Source organism: Pleurodeles waltl, chromosome 5 (genome assembly GCF_031143425.1).
Source record: "Pleurodeles waltl isolate 20211129_DDA chromosome 5, aPleWal1.hap1.20221129, whole genome shotgun sequence".
NCBI classification, from domain to species: Eukaryota; Metazoa; Chordata; class Amphibia; order Caudata; family Salamandridae; genus Pleurodeles; species Pleurodeles waltl.
The window spans coordinates 69,678,955-69,696,490 of NC_090444.1; the positions used below are offsets into that span (position 1 = coordinate 69,678,955).

The window sequence follows — 17,536 nt, forward strand, 5'->3', positions numbered from 1 at the left end:
CCCAATGCTCCAGTGAGTACACTGTCAGCCGTGCTGGTAAATGTCCTTGTAGAGGTGATTCAGCAGTTCTCTTTTCCAGGCATGGGGTTATGCAGATGATAGGGCACATCTAGGCGCTGATGGGAGCATATCAACAGCCAGTGGAGGCTCAGGGGTCTTCAGCATATAGTACCACAGGGTGACGGCCTCGATAAGAAGCATATTTGACTTGGCACCCTTGGGGATTAGTGACAAGGGAGCCACTCAGTGGGGTTAGGGCGGATACCTGGGAGGGCAGTGCAGATTTACAATCTTCCCTTTTAGGGCAGGACCACATGACACAGTTCGCAGTGTCACAGTCCAGGGTTGCAGGCATGAAGCAGGTGCCACAGGGCAAATATCGATACCGGCTTTACTCGGGCCTACCGATCGGGCACACTCCTTCAAGTGCCATGGCGGCAGTGATGAGGATGACACAGGAGGCTGCTCGAGCTCACTTCAGGAGTGCCACGGTCCTCCAAGGATCTTTTGGACTAGTCTGCAATGGTGATCATGCCAGTCTGCAACTCTCAGGTGGATAGACCCATGCCCAGGGTTAACTGCTCCTAACTCCATACCAACAGTCAGCTCAACCTGCAGGATGGGCTCGTTCCTCCCCCTTCGCTCAGGAAAGATTCCTTGGGTTCTTGGGTCAAATCAAGCCGTCAGGCAGTTCTTTCTCCAGAATCAGGTTATGTCCCCTCAACTTCGAGAAGCTGTCTGTCGGGCGGAGACCAGCCCTGGTTCCGCAGTGGTTCTCTGGGTACTCTTTGGAGCACTCCCCATTAATCAGAGAGAACTTGCAACTGGAACAACAAACAAGCCAGCAGCTCCCACTTTTATGAAGATTTATCAAACAAATGGTGTGGATTATCCGTCTGTATTTGCAGAACCCGTTTGGGTCGGTTCCATTTACCTGTGTCCATCTCAGGCTGTCTTCCAGCCTCAGTCTTTGTCTTGAGTAATGCTCTTCACAGTGGGGTCATCTCCAGTACCCACAACAGAGGCACAAAGAGGTCAGGAAGGAAGACAAAAGGCCCCCAGACCTAATAGATCTTTTACACCCTGACACACATACTGCATCCCCTACTAATGCCATCCACCAAATAGCAGCCTGAGGAAGATTAGTCAGCAGCTCTCTGTACCAGAAAGGACCTAACCAAACTTCTCAGGGGGAGACTGTCTCCTCTTTCCCTAATTCACGTCTGGACTCCCTTCCATCAATTTAAGGAATATCAACAATACACTACCTCTGTCTGGAAAACCAACCTCATCTCTATCTTGTGGACATGCACAGGCTAGGGGCTTTAAAAATGGAACCCACAGACCTGTGTCACTCTGGTGCATTAATGCGATGCATGCCAGACTAAACTAACATGCATGCACAAATCCGGTGCGCAGGATCTCGGCACTAAGATTCTGGATTCACTGTTAGCAGGAGAACTTTAGGTGAATGGGCGTGTAGGCTCTCATTCACGTGGCACACATAAAAAGGCCTAGTCATCTAAAAACACTATAAAACAGGGAATGGTGCCACCACCACACTGCACACATGAACCACTGACAGGGACAGTAGTCCACTTTTCACAATAAAGGGCCCACTTGGTGCGTCCCTCTAGGTCTAGGACGGATCCAGGACCATTCATAAGTCAAGAGGAGGCCTAGATCTTTGTGCACACGCTAGCATAGTGGGAGCATGGGGACAAAAACCTGAAGAGCAAGCTATCAGACATTTGCAGTCAGACAGGCAGGGAAAGGATCATAACTGTACAACATGCAGGGGACATTCATGTCCAAGCATGCCAAAACCAGGCTAGCTGCTTTCGTGATTGGTCAAAACTTTTAATGTGAAAACCAACAAAAAGGGAATCAGGAGATGATCAGATAAACCAATGGGTAATGGGTCTTCAGAGGTTAGTAAATCAGTCTTCAAGATAATACTGTCTAGTCTAGCACCTTCAAATGGTTGGGTTTATTCTTCAGTTAGATGAGATTGTTTCCGCACAGGAAGAAGACTGTATTACTGGTGTCATTGGAATCACCACAATGTAACTTAAATCCTCTTAGGAGGGTAAATTGGTTGATAATGGGTTTAATGCCAATCACTGAGTCTGTTTAGTTTATATCAGTTACAAAACCTTACAGACACACCAAACCTTAAAAACATACTAAATGATAAAAACAGTTGACATAAATATATTACCAAAATGCATATTACGAATCGTTAAAACTAAATTAAACTTATAGCAATTTGTACCCCTTAACAGACACCTGAGGTCAATCTAGTCACCAATGGCCGAATAGAGATATTCTCTGTTTAGCGATCGGTGTTTGTTAATTAATCAGCTTCTCTGAGTTAAAGATGCTGGAGTAGCTGCCACCTACTTGTCTCTGTGGAGTACCTATCCTCTCCACGCCTACATGACATCTGTCCCACATGTAAGAAGTTCTCCTGTGATACATGTCAGGGATCGCAGACCAATGGTTCATGTACAGACTGTTCTCCACTGGAATCATGGCCCCTATTAGTGGTGTGCTTCTGGAATATTGGTGCTTACAGAGAAAACCTCCATCACAATCCTCATTCACTTCTCTAGATGGTCATACCACCACAATTTAACTCCTTTGTATATTTTTTCGGGGCCTTTTAAACAATCAGCAAGAGCACTACGTTTTGGTGGATGGGAAATAGAAAGACTACAACTGATTGAAGATAACATACAAGGACAGGAGAGAAACACTACAGATGGACATTAATGAACTTGTAGAGCCAAAGCCTTCTCACCTTCTGTTTCACAGGGCCAAAGCCATCTTGCACCTTGCACTTGTCGCATGGGTGGCTGGAACTACATCATGCAAATTCCTACAGAGCAAGGGTGCTTGATGTGTTCTGATTAGGCTAAAGTTCTGTCAATTTCTCCACCAAGACTCCTTGGTTATTAGGAAAAGAAGAATCCAGGCAGCGCATACATTCTCCTCCTGATGTATATGTAATCAATTCTATAAAGCATCTTAGACTGTTCCTCAACAGTTCCAGGTGGAATGGAGCAATTGAAACACAGTAACACAAGGGTGTTTTCTGCTCACCATTGAGGTTTTTTGTAAACATTTTATTTAAATACCTACACATACTATGAACACATTAGTATGTCCAAACTACATCACAAAATAAATTTTGCTTAACAGCCTGAGTTAGGGGATAATGAGTCGACAACCCCTAGACACCAGGGATACATTTGTTTTGTTTATTTATGTTTTTTATATGTGGGGAGTGACCCCTTAGGCAAGGGTCGCTCTTCAGGGGGCAAAATTACTTTTAGGGCATTTCTGTCCCCCTTGGGGGCAGATCGGCCTATTTTTGTTACGCCGATCTGCCCCCAAGGGGGCAGAAACCACTAGACACCAGGGATTTTAAAAAAAACTATTATTCAATGAGGGGTGCGGACCCTTGGGCAAGGGCCGCTCCCGAGGGGGGGGGAATATTTTTAGGCTGTTTGCCTATTATAATTAGGCCGATCTGCCCCAAGGGGGGCATAAACCCCTAGACACCAGGGATTTATTTTTGTTTGTGTTTACTTTTGTTTTTTATATGTGGGGAGCGACACCTTAAGCAAGGGTCTCTCCCCTGGGGAGCAAATTGTATTTAGGCCATTTCTGCCCCCCTTGGGGGCAGATCTGCCTATTTTTGTTAGGCCAATCTGCCCCCAAGGGGAACAAAAACCACTAGACACCAGGGATTTTTTTTTTTGCGTCAATATCACGCGACCCCCTTAGGCAAGGGTTGTTACCCTGGGGGGACACATTTATTTTAGGCCATTTCTGCCCCCCTTGGGGGCAGAAACCCCTAGGCACGAGGATTTTTTTGTGCCACTTTCACGCAAGGGGAGTGACCCCTTAGGCAAGGGTCATTCCCCTGGGGGGGGGAGAGGTGCAGTAAATTTATTTTAGGCCATTTCTGCTCCCCTTGGAGGCAGCTCAGCCTATTTCTATTAGGCCAAAACCACTTAGGCACCAGGCATTGGTGTGTGTGTATGTGTGTTTTGTTTGGGGGGGGGCAGCACCTTGGGCAAGGGTCGCTCCCCATGGGGGAACATTGCTGTTGGCCATGTCTGCCCCCCTTGGGGGCATATCGGCCTATTTTTAGAAGGCCCATCTGCCTCAAAGGAGGCAGAAAGCCCACCAGAGACCAGGGCAGATTTTTTTTTCAAAATAAGAGAGTGGGGGTATGGCTATAACCCCACCCCAAATAAATGGGGCCAAAGTTGTTCTGCCCATGGGGCAATTACCCCTGATCCAAACCCCAGGGGGGCAGAAAGTCTATTAGATGCCAGGGAATTAAAAAATACACAAAATAGTGGGGTGGTGGCTACCAACCACAATGGGCCTGGTTATGCCCCCACCCCAAATGAAGGGGCTAACAGTCTTTCAGCTCTCCCCCGCACACTAAAACATCTTATTCCATGGCAGGCAAGAGGACATTTGATTATTTGGGGTTTTTGTTTTTACATTTGGGCCATGAGAGCTTGGCTAACTCTCAAAATCATCCCACTTGGAATGGTGAGGGCTGCACTTTTTGGACTTTGGGACACTGACATGTAGAAAAATCCACAAGACCTAGACCCATCTGAAAACTAAACATCTGGGTGAGTTCAGGGCGGAGTGCTTCACATGCACCCCGCAACATTTCCTTACCCACAATGCCCTGCAAACCTCCAACTTTGCTGGAAATCACAAATTTTTTCACACATTTTTGTGATGGAACCTTCCGGAATCTGCAGGAAGCCACAAAATTCCTACCATTCGGCATGGTCTCTCCTATACGGATTAAAATTCTGCTGCACTTGTCAGCCTAAAAATGTTTTTTTTCCAAACTGCCCTTTTGGACCTGCTTTGGTTCCCCCTCAATTTTGACATGCTTTTGGCTCTTCCCTGTTACAGGCACTTGCCCACCTACAGAAGTGAGGTATAATTTTTACCCAGAGACTAAGGGGAATGTTGGGTGGTAGGAAATTTGTCCCGGTACTGTGATCCCAAACAGAAATGTGGAGAAAATTTGATTTCTTAGCTAAATTTGAGGTCTGCCGAGGTTTCCGGGTAAGAAAAAATTGGGAGATCCACGCAAGTCACACCTCCCTGGACTCCCTCGGGTATCTAGTTATCAGAAATGTCTGGGTTTGGTAGGTTACCCTAGATGGCTGCTGAGCCCTAGATGGCTGCTGAGCCCAGGACCAAAAACCTCCCCAAACCCCGCAAAATTAGGTAGTTTTGTATTTGATAATTTTGATGTGTCCAGATAGTGTTTTGGGGCATTATCTTTCGTGGGCACTAGGCCTACCCACACAAGTGAGGTACCATTTTTATTGAGAGACTTGGAGGAACGCTGGGTGGAAGAAAATTTGTGGCTCCTCTCAGATTCCAGAACTTTCTGTCACCGAAATGTGAGGAAAAAGTGTTTTTTTGGGCCAAATGTTGAGGTTCGCAAAGGATTCTGGGTAACAGAACCTGGGGCGAGCCCCACAAGTCACCCCATCTTGGATTCCCCTAGGTGTCTAGTTTTAAAAAATGCGCAGGTTTGGTAGGTTTCCCTAGGTGCCGGCTGAGCTAGAGGCCAAAATCCACAGCTAGGCACTTTGCAAAAACAACTCTGTTTTGTTTGGGAAAATGTGATGTGTCCACATTGTGTTTTGGGGCATTTCCTGTCCCGGGCGCTAGGCCTACCCACACAAGTGAGGTACCATTTTTATTGGGAGACTTGGGGGAATGCTGGGTGGAAGGAAATTTGTGGCTCCTCTCAGATTCCAGAATTTTCTGTCACCGAAATGTGAGGAAAAAGTGTTTTTTTTGCCAAATTTTGAGGTTTGCAAAGGATACTGAGTAGTGGAAGATTTCCTGTCCTCCGTTGTCCCGGAATCGATTGGAAATTCTAAAAATGACTCTGACTCTTGAAATTCGGTCCTTTTTATGCCACATGTTAACATTTTAAATTGTCCTTTATATGCTCATGTGTCCCTTTGGCTTGTCATTATTGACATGGGGGATGATGTCTTCCCAGGGGAACCTGAAGGGCAGAATTAGAGCTTAACATGCTGTGCTCTAATATAGCCTAGACAGAAATTAGTCTATTGACTCTAGTGACAATATGGTAGCGTTATTTCTATGCTTTACTCTCCTTGTCACAATTTTAATCTTGGCATGCTGTATCGTCCTGGTTATTGAAGCCCATGCTTTGCTATCTAAGATGCAGTCGCTTCATTAAAATCTTATTGAAACATATACTGCCTCTGTTTGTCATTGTGTATGTGAGACTAATGTAACTGAGAGAAACAGATGAGACTTAAGTGACCGCGGTTTCCCTGAGAAATCAATTATGTCATGCGCTCGGCAGCCCAATCATCCCGCCCTTGGGAGGAGATGAGGCACTGCTAGTTAGCCGGAGCAAAACCTGGTTTGGAGCGACAGGTGTCACCTGTATTAGATCAGACTCAGTCTCCCACACTGCAGGCGATTCTGCCGGTCAAAATCCAGTAGTCTCATTGGGATAATGAGAGCCTACGCGACACTATGGCTGACCAACGCTTTTCCCTGGGGGTCAACCTTCTGCTTATGAAAGCTACACGCTGGTCCTGGCCCTCAGTGTTAAGTTGTGATAACACTGCCCCAACCCCTACCTCAGAAGCATCAGTTAGAACTATGAACTGCTTGGAGTAGTCAGGACATCTTAAAATAGGTGCAGAGCACATGGCCAATTTGAGATCTTCAAAAGCTTTTTAGCAGCTAGCTGTCCATAAAACTTTCTTGGGCATTCTCCTTGAGGTAAGGTCATTAAGAGGGGCTACAATGGAGCCATAGTTCTTAATGAATCTCCTGCAGTACCAAGGGAGGCCTAAAAAGGCTCTAACCTGGGTCTGAGTAGTAGGGGGAGTCCAATCCAAAATGGTTTGGATTTTCCCTTTCAGTAGGTGAATCTGGCCTCCACCTACCAGGTGGCCCAGATATACAACCTTCCCCTGCCCTATCTGGCACTCAGAGGCCTTGATAGTGAGGCCTGTTTTCTGCAGAGCCTCCAAAACATTCCACAGGTGGACCAGGTGATTTTCCCAGGTGGAGCTAAAGCCAGCTATATCATCCAGGTATGCTGCACTATAGGCTTCCAATCCTTGGAAGACTGTATTCATCAGCCTCTAAAAGGTGGCAACTGCATTTTTCAAACCAAAGGGCATCACGGTAAAGTGATAATGCCCTCTAATGATTGAAAATGCTGTCTTGGGTTTAGCATCATTTGATAATTTGATCTGCCAATGTCCAGCAGTCAAATCAAATGTGTTCAGATACCAGTGTATCAATCAGCTCATCTGCCCTAGGGATAGGATGATCATCTATTTTTGTGACAGTGTTGAGCCCTCTATAGTCACCACAAAACCTTATTTCTCTCTTCCCATTCTGTGAGTGAGTTCCCTATCTAGGGAGTCTTCCCCTGGAGTTGAACAGTGTGTCCTCTCAGAGACTGAGGTGACATGAGAGTGAGAAGAGAAACATCTCTCCCTATTCTTAGTTACCTTCTCAACTAACCATCTGGGCACAAAGCCTACTGGTATGGCTTCTGTTCCCACTACCTGAAGTGCTCCCGGCTAGGCTAGGGGGGTTACTAAGGACTCTGTGGTCCTCTGAAGGACCCTGCTGACCCTTCTCAGTGTCCAGATCCTGTCTTTCTAACACTGGGGGGGCTAGAGTCTGCTTCTTCCTCCTCCTCCTCGTCCTCCTCGTCCTCCTCCTCCTGGCTACCAGCATGGCCCTGGTCATCCTGGAGGAGCAGGTCCAGAAGCAGACTCTTGTTAGGGTTTCTGCCTGTCTTCAATTTCCTTTCTGAGCACATCTCCCTCAACTCTTGGAAAGTGAGGCCCACATATTGTGAGTCCATGACCTGAGATGTGCTCTACTCTAAAGACAATGGGGGTGATTCTGACTATGGCGGAGGCCGTCCGCCATAGTACCGCCGCCAAATGACCGCACCGCGGTCAAAAGACCGCGGCGGCCATTCAGACATTTCCTCTGGGCCGGCGGGCGCTCTCCAAAAGAGCGCCCGCCGGCCCAGAGGAAATGCCCCTGCAACGAGGACGCCGGCTCAGAATTGAGCCGGCGTAGTTGCAGGGGTGCGACGGGTGCAGTTTCACCCGTCGCGTATTTCAGTGTCTGCAAGGCAGACACTGAAATACTTTACGGGGCCCTCTTACGGGGGCCCCGCGGCACCCCCTACCGCCATCCTGTTCATGGGGGCTGTCAGAATCCTCATGGCGGCGGAGCGCGCTCCGCCGCCATGAAGGATTCCCCCGAGCAGCGGTAAGTCGGCGGGAGCCCGTCGACTTGCCGCTTCTGACCGCGGCTGAACCGCCGCGGTCAGAATGCTCGTGGGAGCACCGCCAGCCTGTTGGCGGTGCTCCCGTGGTCGGTGGCCCTGGCGGCCACCGGCCGCCAGGGTCAGATTGACCCCCAATGTGTTGTGTTAGAGTGGTGTAGGTGCTCCTAACTACTATAATCCCTACTCTCTCTACAGATGCTTGGAGCAAGGGCTATGCCTAAACCCATGTGTGTCAGTCCTTCGGTGCATTCTGTGCTTTTAATCACTCTCCTGCACAGGCCTGTGTGTCAGTCCCTCTGTGCATTCTGTGCTGAATCAATCATTCTCCTGCACGGTCCTGTGTGTCAGTCCCTCAGTGCATTCTGTGATGAGTTAATCATTCTCCTGCACACTGCTCCATGCTACTGCTCTCTTAGTGAGCACAGCCCTGTGTGTCAGTCCCGTCAGTGCATTCTGTACTGAGTTAATCATTATCCTGCACACTGCTCCATTCTACGCTCTCTTAGTGAGCACAGCCCTGTGCGTCAGTCCCTCAGTGCATTCTGTGATGAGTTAATCATTCTCCTGAACACTGCTCCGTGCTACTGCTCCCTTAGTGAGCACAGCCCCGTGTGTCAGTCCCTCAGTGCATTCTGTGCTGAGTTAATAATTCTCCCGCACACTGCTCCATGCTACTGCTCTCTTCGTGAGCAGAGCCCCGTGTGTCAGTCCCTCAGTGCATTCTGTGGTAAGTTTATCATTCTCCGTGCTACTGCTCTCTTAGTGAGCACAGCCCTGTGTGTCAGCATACTGCTCCATGCTACTGCTCTCTTAGTGAGCGCAGCCCTGTGTGTCAGCCCCTCAGTGCATTCTGCGCTGAGTTAATCATTCTCCTGCGCACTGCTCCGTGCACCTGCTCTCTTAGTGAGCGCAGCCCTGTGTGTCAGCCCCTCAGTGCATTCTGTACTGAGTTTATCATTCTCCCGCACACTGCTCCATGCTACTGCTCTCTTCGTGAGCAGAGCCCCGTGTGTCAGTCCCTCAGTGCATTCTGTGGTGAGTTTATCATTCTCCGTGCTACTGCTCTCTTAGTGAGCACAGCCCTGTGTGTCAGCATACTGCTCCATGCTACTGCTCTCTTAGTGAGCACACCCATGTGTCAGTCCCTCAGTGCATTCTGTGCTGAGTTAATCATTCCCCTGCGCACTGCTCCATGGTACTCCTCTCCTAGTGAGCACAGCCCTGGGTGCTGCTGCTCTCTCACTGCACGCAGTTGTGTGATGCGCACGCCATGTTGAATGTTACTATTGTCTGCCCACCAGCTGTGCGTCTTTCTTCATAAACCCACACTGCACTGTGTCCATCCTCTTACTGCGCATGCTCCACTGTGACACCTCTCAATGCATGCTCTGTATGTTAACATGCATGTATCATTCAATCACTCCTGGTGCACACCCTGATGAACGCCGGCGCACATTACAGACAAGCTCAAAGCCCTCGCTGGGCCTGGGGTTTCATCTCACACTCCTGCATGGTGCTACTGTGCTCTCCATGCTTCGATATGGTGCTACTGTGCTCTCCATGCTCAGATATGGTGCTACTGTGCTCTCCATGCTCAGAGCTGGTGCTACTGAGCTCTCCATGCTCAGAGCTGGTCCTACGGTGCTCTCTATGCTCAGAGCTGGTGCTGTGTGCTCTCCATGCTCAGAGCTGGTGCTACTGAGCTCTCCATGCTCAGAGCTGGTGCTACTGAGCTCTCCATGCTCAGAGATGGTGCTACTGAGCTCTCTTTGCTCAGAGCTGGTGCTACTGAGCTCTCTATGCTCAGAGATGGTGCTACTGTGCTTTCCATGCTCAGAGCTGGTGCTGTGTGCTCTCCATGCTCAGAGCTGGTGTTGTGTGCTCTCCATGCTCAGAGCTGGTGCTACTGAGCTCCCCATGCTCAGAGGTGGTGCTACTGTACTCTCCATGCTCAGACCCGGTGCTACTGAGCTCCCCATGCTCAGAGCTGGTGCTACTTAGGTCCCCATGCTCAGAGCTGGTGCTACTGAGCTTCCCATGCTCAGAGCTGGTCCTACAGTGCTCTCCATGCTCAAAGCTGGTGCTACTGAGCTCTCCAGGCTCAGAGCTGGTGCTACTGTGCTCTCCATGCTCAGAGCTGGTGCTACTGAGCTCTCTATGCTCAGAGCTGGTGCTACTGAGCTGTCCATGCTAAGAGCTGGTGCTACTGAGCTCTCTAGGCTCAGAGCAGGTGCTACTGAGCTATCCCTGCTCAGAGCTGGTGCTACTGAGCTCTCCGTGCTCAGAGCTGGTGCTACTGAGCTGTCTATGTTCAGAGCTGGTGCTACTGAGCTCTCCGTGCTCAGAGCTGGTGCTACTGAGCTCTCCGTGCTCAGAGCAGGTGCTACTGAGCTCTCCATGCTCAGAGCTGGTGCTACTGAGCTCTCTATGCTCAGAGCTGGTGCTATTGAGCTCTCCATGCTCAGAGCTGGTGCTACTGAGCTCTCTATGCTCAGAGCTGGTGCTACTGCGCTCTCCATGCTCAGAGCTGGTGCTACTGAGGTCTCCATGCTCAGAGCTGGTGCTTTTGTGCTCTCTATGCTCAGATCTGGTGCTACTGAGCTCCCCATGCTAAGAGCTGGTGCTACTGAGCTCTCTATGCTCAGAGCAGGTGCTACTGAGCTTCCCATGCTCAGAGCTGGTGCTACTGAGCTCTCCATGCTCAGAGCAGGTGCTACTGAGCTCTCCATGCTCAGAGCTGGTGCTACTGAGCTCTCCATGCTCAGAGCTGGTGCTACTGAGCTCTCCATGCTCAGAGCTGGTGCTACTGAGCTCTCCATGCTCAGAGCTGGTGCTACCGAGCTCTCTATGCTCAGAGCTGGTGCTACTGAGCTCTCCATGCTAAGAGCTGGTGCTACTGAGGTCTCCATGCTCAGAGCTGGTGCTTTTGTGCTCTCTATGCTCAGAGCTGGTGCTACTGACATCTCCATACTCAGAGCTAGTGATACTAAAGCTCTCTAAATGCACTGCTTCCTGGCTGCCTTTGCTACACAGGAGTCAGCATGCCATGACCTTCACCTCCGTGCAGTGCAGAGAGGGGTTCAGCACGCACAGCATCCATGTAACTCCCACAAGCGATGATTGGTACAGTGATACTGACTTGGTGTAGCTCCAGAAGCATTTCCAGGTCAACACGCAGAAGTACAGAGGAACCTCAATACCAGGGTCATTGGAATTAAGCAATTGTGTGGCCGCTGCGACGTTCACACAATTATATATTTTCCACATTATCCATCATCTACCACATAATCTAGTTTTTAACAAAAAAATGTTCTAGCTCAAACGGTTCAAAAGTTACCAAAAATGCAGCAACACGTGATGTCACATAGTGGAAGGCCCTTTGCAAAGATTAACCGATCCCCCTTCTGTTACTTATTGCTATATTTGAGTGCTACACTGGTATTAACGAGGTGCAACCAATCCCTAGACAGTGTTAACTACTTTCACAAAATGTGCCTCAATAAACCGCATACTTTGGCTTTTCTTGCTGCATAATTTACTCAATCCTGCCGCTTAATTTGGCCCTCTCCTGCCACATAATTCCAGTGGCCCAGCTCATTACCCAAAACATTACTTTACAAATAAGAGGCAGCATTCCATATCTCACCTGATCAAGCAGCATCTTTTTGAGGGCCACTGTTTTGTTGCTTCCAGGAACCACTCGGTCTAAAGTCTGGTACCACTTTCCAACAACCGGGCCCTGCGGAGAGAGAATGCAGCAGTAAATACAAGCAAAATGTACTACAACAGTCAAAGAGGCAGGCACATAGAAGAAACTCCTGCACCCTACGCAAGCAGTCTAGGGAGTTTATCTCTTCAACCAGAGTGGTGGTAGGTAGCTGCTATGAGCCTTAATCTGTCCTGGAACCTCAAAAGCTTCAAAAATCCAAGACTGGGACAAGGAATGCTTCATATAGAGTAAAGGGCGTTGGTCTTTAACTCGAAGAGCAGCTCCGCATGGGAAGATGTCACAAGGGGAGAGTAGAGACTCATACAGGCCACAGGAGTACTGCCCAGGAGGTTTCACTACCCAGGTATATGCTGATCTAGTCCAGTGATGACTTCTTAACAAAAGGCCCTCACAGAAAAGGAAACAAGCACACTACTAACAGGTCCAGCAGTCCCAGTGCTCAGCCACACTCCACTAACAATGTTTGGGAATAATGCCACCTGTGAGATGGGAACAGAAACTTGCCTGACCTACAATAAGATAGATCACACATATAGACACACCTATTATGCCCCAAATCCACTTCCATAGTGTTCCCTGTAACTATCACCCCTCAATTTCTTAACCACTTCCTAACAGGGGTGGGATGATAACTGAAGCAGCCACAAAAAGCAGCCTCACCTGGCTCTGCTGGAAGATGCAAGGCTGTCACCAGACTGACAGGCGCCTCCACACAAAACAGGCCTCAGTCAAGCACTTCTTTACTCATAGCGACAGCACCTCCCACCTGGTCGCCCACCCGGATCCCACAAACTCAGACCACACCAATTTTGCTTTTATGGAAGAATTGAGGCCGCAGTTTATTAGGCAATTTACAACTTACAAGCGATCCTTCAACCACCATTTCCAATTTTTCAAAGAGCTATCGCCCTTCTTTTCATGGGCCCCTGAAGCACTGTGCCCTACATTCAGGGCCGGCCAGTCTGCTCCAGGTGCACTTCACCTTGGGGTGTGTAACCATTCATTTGCATTCAGGGCAAGCGTCTGCTTCCAGCCCCAACCGGAACGAGCCTGTGCCCCCTTGTCACGGCCCAAGCATTGTGCCCCCTACATTCAGTGCTGGCCAGTCTGACCCAGGTGCCCTATCACCTTGGGTGTAACCATTAATTCGCATTATGGGCAAGCGTCTGCTTCCAGCCCCAGCCGGGTGACCTTTCACTTCCGTTGCATCCACTCAGTTCCTTCTGGGCAAGCGTCTGCTTCCAGCCCCAACCGGGTGACCTTTCACTTCCAGTGCATCCACTCAGTTCCTTCCTGTCAAGCGTCTGCTTCCAGCCCCTCCCGGGTGACCTTTCACTTCCGGTGCATCCACTCAGTTCCTTCCGGGCAAGCGTCCACTCAGTTCCTTTCGGGCAAGCGTCTGCTCCCAACCCAGCTGGGTGACCTTTCACTTCCGGCACCACCACACCTTCTTTTCGGGCAAGCATCTGGTTCCAGCCCACTGGGTGACCATTTACTTCCGGCATCACTATTCATTTCCTTCAGGGCAAGTGTCAGCTTCCAGCCCAAGAATGAATAGATATCCTGGGTGAACGTTTCCACCCATCTTTGCCAGTTGACCTAGTCACCTCTACACCACTTCTTCCGGGCCACAGGCTCTGCCCTTGATTGTTTCCTTCCGGTTTAACACAGAATGCCATTGTGCTAGCCTGTCAGTACCACCCTGGGTCCTGACTGTCACCTGTTTGTGGCCTGTTTCCCTCCAGCAACTTGCCATCATTCTTTAGGATCGCATTGTAAGTACCGCCGTGCCTTGCTGGGAGCTTTTGCTGCCAGCAAGGGCCCCCCAGCGCCATAGGTGCACCTCTGTTCTTCAACTCTACGAATAATCTCTTGCATTCAATGCCTCCCTTCTGACATGTGCACCCCATTCGGACAATGATAGTCTAGCTGCTGCACATTATCTTTTGTGATGCTTCTTGGTAGCACAGTGATCCGCCCTCCGCCAAGTTAGCGTTTAGGTATTACCAGTCAGAAAATTCCCTATCGTGACTTCTCTATGTCCCTTGAATGTGCACTACCGGGGGGGAGAGAGGGGTTCTCGCCACAAGGCGATGGCCAGCCCCCCTACTACTGTTGGCTTATGTTGATGTTGCAAATGGGGCATAAAACTGCTCAGAAGTTCTCCAGCCTGGTAGTTCACATCCTGGATCACCCCTACCAGGACCTGCCTCGTCTTCCGAGGTCAGACCTAAATCGATGCTGTGGGGCACTCCTTCCTCAGGACTCGTCTGAAGAATCCCCAGAAGAAAGAGGGCCCCGTGCCAGGCACCTGCAGTCAAATACCTTCCATGCCCCAGCCAAATTCCTATCGCTAAATTTACGACTGGGCTGGACCCAATGTCCCACTTTTTAACCAGTAACCTCCCTGCCTGCCTTATCTCCCTCCCTTACACTCGCCAAGTCCGGGTTCTGCTCCCTGGGGGTGGCCTCCACTAAGGCCAATGGTCCAGCCATATCCCCCCACCCATTTGTGGGGGGTACGGGGGGACGCTGAATAAAGGGGAAAGGAAGAGATTAATCTTAACATTCCTGACAACTCTATCCTGAACAGGCTTTAGAAAACAGCGCTCCACACCACCATCAAATGGCTGTAATTTAGGAAAACGGACTGTGGTCCCTGTACTGTAAAACTAACAGTGGAAGATGCTACTCTAATGCACCTAAACTATATTTCATACATAATTTGTATTATCTCTACACAAATGTGTACCAACATGGTTTCAGCTCAGACATTAACGGCAGTCTTCATCAGGACAAAGGTGTTGTTGAATATTCAAAAAAGATCATATGTGCCACTGGAATCAGGCTGCACCCCAAGGATGAGGCCCAGGGCCGGCCTGAGGTTGCTGTGCTCCAGTTTGAAGGGGGCCTGGCCTGGGGGTTCCGGCTGGACTGTACCTATTGGACCACGACCAAGGCTGATCACCATATGGCTGGTTCCTGTCTCAGGTGGCGTGATGGGCAAAAAAATGATGGACTGGGACAAGTGATTCCCAGTGGTTCAGATTCATTCGAGTGCTGCACCCATCACTTTTGTCTGTATTCTTCGGTGTGATGCCATAAGTGTGACGGCTACGCCCAGAAGTGACTCTTTGGCTCACTCTGCCACTGGAACCAAGCTGAATCCAACTGACCAGGACCAAATAGGCTGAAGCCAGTATGGGGTAACTTTTTATTAGAACACTTGTTATTGTCATTCTGTAAGACACTTTAGCAAGCATTTCTGGCACAGCATTTGCATTGCTCTATCACCTTGCACAGCATTACATGGGTTTCCACAACCGAAGTCAGAGCATTACATTAGTACAGTCACAGTCACAGTGCAATTAGAGGGATTCAAGAGGTGGCACACCCGCACTGTGGTGGGCATTTTGACACTTGTGCTCCCTGAGTGTGCACCTTCGGTAACTTTCCCTCTGTCCCACCCACCCTGGACTGTCCTATATGAAGGGCCACTGGAATTATGTGAATGTGCGGTCGAGGAGATCCTTACATAATTATACATTTGCCATGTTTGCCACATAATCCACCATCTACTACAGAATCTGCAGAATTTATCACAAACAGTTTGTTTGTAGCTCAAACGGTCCAAACGTTACTAAAAATGCGGCAACGTGTTGCCATGTAGTGGAAGGCTCTTTGCCAAGCTGGACTGACCACCTTTCTGATGCTTATTACAATATTTTTATGTTAAACTGATACTAATAAAGTGAAATCAATGTCCAACATGATGGAAAAACGGCGTAATACTATTACAAAATGTGCCACATTATGCCATATAATTTGCCTTTTATTGCCGCATAATTTACTCACCCCTGCCGCGTAATATGGCTCGCTCCTGCCGCATAATTCCAGCGGCCCTGCCTCTATGTGCTAGTTTTAGCGCACGCATGGTGTGCGCGTGAAATGTGGGCATAGTGCAATGAAGTGTGTTGTTGATGCTTATCCAAGTGAGAGCTGCGAGGGGCATCTGTTGTGACTTAGCTCAAGTGCTGCGAAGGGAGATGTCCACATCATAAGGGAGGGGCTAGGGGTGATGGGGATGGGAGCAGACCGACATCTCTGCTTCAGGCCTGGCAGGTCGGGCTGGGATGTTCGTACAGGGGCCAAGGCTGATTTTCATATCTGTCTGCGGTGGGCAAAAATACACGATGGGCTGGGATGCCACTTCAAGTAATTGCCAGCGGCTGAGATTAATTCAGTCATTCCACCTTGCACGTTTATGTGTTCCTAAATATATTTTTCAGCTGGACTGATGAACCCACAGGGTGTGAGTGTTCTTTGAGAAGCTTCATTTCTCCTAGGGCTGCTTGTGCACCCATTTCTTACTGGGTGATCCGCTTCCATGACAGGCACCTAAGTTCGAATGTACCCCTTGCTCTGCTAGCCTGGCCCCCTCTGGCACAGACAGGGCACTTAGGGGCAGATCACGCACAGTTATCCTTACTGCGCGTGCCATCAGATTCTCTTTAAATCATCACCTCTGGTAGATGTACTGCTCATCCCGTTCCTTACTCCAGGAGCATCCACACAAGCGGTACAAATCATGACTGAACACTGACACATACATACATAGTGCTCAGAAATAAAACATGCAAACCACACAGGATCAAAAAGGCCCAAACAATACAGGCCAAGGACAGGACTCCAATGCCAACATCCAAATGTCCTCGGTAATGCAGGACACATGTGGGGGGAACAGCCTAGGGAGGGGGGTTGTTTGCACCCCTCCCGTATCATTTAAGGAATGGGCCCTGGGGGATGGGGTCCCCTGGGCCACATATGGCCCGAGGAGGGGGGCACTCCCCAGGCCTCTGCCCAGGAGGGGACCAACCGCTTCTCAGAGCTGCCCCCGGGGGGGCAAGGAATCCCCAATCTAACTAACATGCTGCGGAGAGTCACCACATGCCAGGAGCCTGTTCTACCCGGGCCGCAATGCATGAGGAGGAAGGCGCTGGGGCACAAACCAAGACAGAGCAGCCTATCACTGATACACGCCCAGGAACCCTTGAATGTCTTAACTCCTAACAGTTGCACGACAGGGCACAAAGCAAAGGGCTCCATGAGAAACACTGCGCAGGATCTGGAATACAAGGCTGCTCCACGACCCCAAGACCAAACAACACCCAGGACACAACACTGCTGAAAGGAAGCCGACTGCAGTGTTTAGCATTTATGGTGCGCTCATGCCTGGAATCCTGAATGCCCAAGGCTACCTAGAGGACCTTGTGTTTGCAGTGGCACAGAACTAACGGAAGGACCCATCCACAGGCTGGAGGCAGCCACAACATCCGTGGCCAACCTGGGGCCACCAGCACACCCTTCATGATTCTCAGCAGAAGTTTCATGATCAGCAACACTGGAGGAAAATCAAAGAAGAGAGTCGCGGG

The 17,536-nt window shown here is 49.5% G+C and overlaps 1 protein-coding gene across 1 annotated transcript in view; it reads right to left on the reverse strand.

The window, feature by feature from the left end:
• The window catches only part of MPV17 (mitochondrial inner membrane protein MPV17), a 279,947-nt gene that overhangs the window by 98,825 nt on the left and 163,586 nt on the right, over positions 1-17,536 (reverse strand). Inside the window, exon 4 of the mRNA XM_069233592.1 lies at positions 12,021-12,113. Coding sequence (XP_069089693.1) covers positions 12,021-12,113 — 93 coding nt within the window. The remainder of the gene's footprint in view (positions 1-12,020; positions 12,114-17,536) is intronic.